Source organism: Austrofundulus limnaeus, unplaced genomic scaffold (assembly GCF_001266775.1).
Source record: "Austrofundulus limnaeus strain Quisiro unplaced genomic scaffold, Austrofundulus_limnaeus-1.0 Scaffold0, whole genome shotgun sequence".
NCBI lineage: Eukaryota > Metazoa > Chordata > Actinopteri > Cyprinodontiformes > Rivulidae > Austrofundulus > Austrofundulus limnaeus.
Window position 1 is genome coordinate 48021 of NW_013952402.1, and position 5065 is coordinate 53085.

Below are 5065 nucleotides of genomic sequence, written 5' to 3' on the forward strand. Positions count from 1 at the left end.
TGGTTTCCCATACATGATGTGTTGTACCGAGTGAATTGACTGAAAGGGAACTGACAGCTATGATAATTTTTGTGATTACGAAGGTTGATTAGCTGTAGTTGCCATCTTAAATGAGATCAACTCCAGTGATTACGTTCTGACAAATTTATTAGAATTCTTCCATTTGTTTACAAGAGATTTTTTTAAAGCCTTACCTTTTCCATCTCCATCTTCCACTGCTTATTCGTGGTCGGGTCTCCCCAGCAGCCGCTCTACCCAGTTGCCATATTGGGGGTGGAGGGGTGTGGGGGGGGGTGTGCTTGCCACTGGCACCAAGGCCAGAAACTTAGGGGAAACCCTGGAAAGTGAAGTCATGCCACAGAAAATCCTTGTTATAAGAAACATTCTGCATCACCCATCAAACACTAGAAATCATAATCAACATCTGGACACTAATGCCTCAACACTTGTGTGCTGTTGGCTGATTTAGTGTTAATATGCTCTCTAAATGCTAATGAGCTATAAGGAAATGAACTGCCAGCACTGTTTGCCTCCTTGAATGGAGGGGTGGGGGATTATAAGTAAATAATCCCACCAATGTCTTGTTCCTTCTTTWACTCTCTTCATCTACATTAAAACCYCATTTCACTGTTTTYGCCCTTGTCTGTACATGCAAGTGTGTGTTTGTCACATATGCACAATATCTTGTAAACCACTGGATGGAATTTAATGAAATATTGAAAAAGTATTCATTAGGTGAACATCTACAACTGAATAAACTTTTGGATTTAGCCCAAGTCAAAATGGCCTCTACAACCAGCTAGAATTTAGAAACATTTCTTCAGCTAATTTTAGAAAATCTAAAATTTGGTGTGGTAGTCGTTAAGCAACACCCCCCCAATTGTACTCATGAAAGTCAAAATGGATTTTATTGACACTCTCAAAGTTCTCGTTTGATGTAAATCTACAACTTTTAGGTTCAAGTCATTGCAAGATGGCCAACATAACTTTTTAACAATAGCAAAAACAAAACGGGTATTATCAAGTCAAATGTCYAGATATTAAGCTAAAATTTCAAGCTGTGGTAGCAGAGAGATATCCTCAATACATACTCTGAGTGATAACACATCTTGCAAGATTGCGCAGTGTATTATGAAATTGTTCATCGTGTAATGATACATTTTATTTAAAGGCGCCTTTTCAAAACTCTCAAGGTCACCTTACAAAAGTCAATAATAAAAAGCACAATAAAACAATAACAGCAATACATCAGTTAACTAAACAAAATAAAATAGTGCAAACTATGAGAATACTGGTAGTTAGATTTATGGTTCAAGTGTGTATGCTTTCTTGAACAGATAGGTTTTGAGTTGATATTTGAATGATGTAATGGAGACGGTATTGATAAGGTCCAGAGGGAGAGAGTTCCATAGGCGGGGGGCCGAACAGCTGAAGGCTCYTGACCCCATGGTGGTCAGGTGAGCAAAAGGAACAGTCAGTTTGGAAGAAGCAGATGATCTGAGATTGCGAGGAGGAATGTAAGCATGGAGAAGTGAGGAAATAAATGGAGGAGCAAGGTTGTTAATGGCCTTAAATGTAAGAATGAGGATCTTGTAAATGATGCGACATTTAATGGGAAGCCAGTGTAGTTGCTGCAGGACTGGTGTTATATGACAAATGGAAGGGGTTCGGGTGATAATCCGTGCAGCAGAGTTTTGAACAACTTGTAGTTTATGGAGGAGTTTGTCTGGTAAGCCAAAGAGAAGTGAATTACAGTAATCCAGGCGAGATGTGACCAGAGCATGAACCAGAATGGCTGTATTGTTGGGCGTAAGAGGTGGACCCAGGCGAGAAATGTTACGTAGGTGGAAATAAGCTGACCGAGTGACATTATTGACATGAGAGTGAAAAGATAAGGTACTGTCAAGGATGACACCTAGACTCTTTACCTGGGGAGACGGAGAAGCTTGTGAACTATCAATGTAAACTGAAAAATTATTTATCTTGGAGAGGATAGATTTGGTGCCAACAAGTAAAATTTCAGTTTTATCACTATTAAGTTTTAGGAAGTTGTTGGAGAACCAGGACCTGATTTCCTGAAGGCAGTTAGAGAGGCAGTTAATTTACAAGGTTTCTTGATGATGGCTATAACTCTATACTTAGGAAGATCTTTGCTTTAAACTCTGGCACAAAAGGGATCAGACGATTCTTTCAAGGAATACCCAGTTTAATTTGAACTGCTTTAAACTGACTGCAGGACATTAGAAGTATAGAAGTAGAAACTACACAAAAGGCTCTTCTTTTTGAGGTGTGTGTCCAGAATATTTGAGGATGCATGGTTGAACAGTCTGTATACAAGCTGGAGGACATTGATTTGGTCAGACAGACAATTAAACCTTCAGGATTTAGAGACTTCCTTTATCGGAAAAGCAACAGATATGTTCTTGCTGATACACAAATGAGCTTTTCACACGGTCCACTTCCCTTGGCTAACACGAACTGACGGATATGATGGGGGCTGCAATAGAAGATATAGCACAGAGTGGCTGAGAGACAAACCCCTCCTTTTTTCCTTCTCTCTGCTGCTTTTCGTTGTTGTCAGATGCAAAAAGTAAAGGAGTTAGCTGTTTTTTTCTTCAGTGCACACTCAGCATTTTGCTTCAGCATGCAGCTCTCTGGATGTTTTATTTGTGCTGATGGGGTCTGAAGATCCGTTTGTCATGTGGTTTTACACCCAGGGGTTTACTTTCTGAGCTGAATGCATGTTACACTAATAAATTCAAAGAAAAACTGAAAAATCTCATGTTCTTTTGAAAGCTACTTTGTTTCACAGCTGTGGAAAAAATCTGGTCTCTAGTTTTTTTTAAATTGTTTTCCTGACATTAATGTATGACACTATGTTGCTTTGACATGAAGTAAATTTGTATTTGTTTCTGTGGATTTGTGTAATGAACGACTCCAGAAGTGTTTTTTTTTTCATCTGATCTTAGCTTCATTTGACTGAAACCAGAAATCATTTGATAAAAATGACAGCCATTTTTTAAAAATCTAACTCCACAGCTGATGCCCTGGTGGACGCTCCGCTACATCAACCTGCACCAGCAGATCCTGGAGGCCCGTTCTCCTCAGCTTCTTGATTTGGCCCACAGCTGCATGGACAAAGGTCTGTGGACTMACAAGTTATCAGCTTGTTTTCTTCTCTGTTTTCACCTTTACTGTACTAGACTGAAATAATTCTTTTCACCCACACCTTTGGGATTCATCTTTTTTRCTAAAAAAGTGAAGGAAATTTTGTGACAAAAATCTTGTATTTTACACTTTGTGCAGTCACATATTTTGAACAGAGAAAGTGAGAGTAAGTTTCTAGTAATGTGCCCCACTCTATAGCCTAAAGAAAGTTTGTTATACATTCCAGTGATGTAAAAGGTACCGCCCCCAGAGGTGTGACCARRAAGTCGGATACATGTGAGTTTACAGGGGTGATTCATCGGTTTTCATTATTCCTCTTAGATTAGCGGGGGACAGACGCTGGGCTGCTGAGATGGATTGTTGTTGTTTTGGTTCTGATAAGACCCAAGGCCTTAAACCCCCAGGCCTGGCAGGCTGGCTGGCTGTGAGCTGTAATGGAGTTAGATTTTTGAATAAAACGTTTTAGAAGAGAAYCAACTGGTTTTCTGCAAACTTACTCAGACTCCGATTCTGATCACGTTTTTCTTACACAAGCATTAAATCATTTGCAGAAATTGATTTACTGCATTACTATTACATCAAGCTGCCACAATAGTTTTTTCATTACCTGCTTTTCACAGCGGTGGGTGATCATGTGCTCATGCTTGTGTTTTTCTCTGTTAACAAATTTTCTTAGGAACCAGTGGATGGATTTTATTTAAACTCACAAAATGTAATCATTTTAAGTACATATAAAACAAACAAACATTAGGAGTGAAACAAAATTAAGATGGCTGCCACAGCTAATCTACCTTAGTAAACAAAAAATCCCTATAATTCCATTATTTTTACAGCTATTGAGCTCAAATTTAATGTGATGATAGCCGACAGTCATCAGCAACACGTACTTGGAGCCCAAACTGTAGGAGGTTAAGATCTTTGACCTAKTCGAAATAGAATACAATTGAGTCACATAAAGGTGTGAATTGGTGTCAAATTGCTTCTAATTCTCTGTTTTGCACAGTTTTGTAACATCGTTTGTGTGACTAAAACATCCTAACCAAAACTTTTCAGTATAACCTGAGAAAAGCTCCTTGGATGAGAAGCTGAATGTCTTCCAAAAAATATGAAGGCAAGTTGCCTTTATTTGAACTTACTAAGAATATTTATCTGAAGAACTGCTGGTAGGAACTGTATACCAAAGCAGATAGTCGGAGCGAAGCATCTCTGACTCAGAGAAGCCAAAGACAAGGAAGAAATGTAAATATGGATGCAAAATATTTAAATATTTTTGAGTTTAGTGTRTGATGTTACAAATAAAGAAACGTGAATGACTTGGTGAATAAAACATTTTCAAAGCTAGTTAAAGTGACAGTTGTAACATATTAGAAAATTTTAATGGATTTAACCGTACTTTTAACCTAGAATAATTTATTAATTGTTTGAATAAATTTTTATTATTTTTCACACTGGAAGATGAGCTTGTTAATTTCTCTGTGACCTACACAACCTGATGATGGAACTGAATCGTGGCTAAGTTACATTTTCATTGACCCTCAGTACTTTTATTAGTACTTTTTCTGATCATCTCAAGACACTTCCCTGCATCTTCATATAGATCTGTGACAGACACCTCAAACACCAACCTGGGCCGCTTCTTTCAGACTGAGTCAGGCTCCAGCTACATACTAGACGATCACACTGAGCTAACACAGCGTTTGTGGCTCCATCAGGGACCTCAATACTATGTCACGACAATAACAAACCATCTAATGAGGTTTTGTTCATGCTCAAAGTTATTATAGATGTATTAACACATGTTGTGTAGTAGGGAGGCCATCCACATTCTGAATGAGCTTTTAATTTAGCAGCAGAGGTCATCCAGTGTAAAACTATAACCTAAAGCCCAGTGCTGTTT

The 5065-nt window shown here is 38.4% G+C and overlaps 1 protein-coding gene across 1 annotated transcript in view; it reads left to right on the plus strand.

Moving 5' to 3' along the window:
- Positions 1–5065, plus strand: part of LOC106513233 (tetratricopeptide repeat protein 27) — a gene marked incomplete at its 5' end in the record, with an annotated part of 90006 nt that overhangs the window by 7119 nt on the left and 77822 nt on the right. Inside the window, 1 exon segment of the mRNA XM_014001989.1 lies at positions 3040–3142. Coding sequence (XP_013857443.1) covers positions 3040–3142 — 103 coding nt within the window.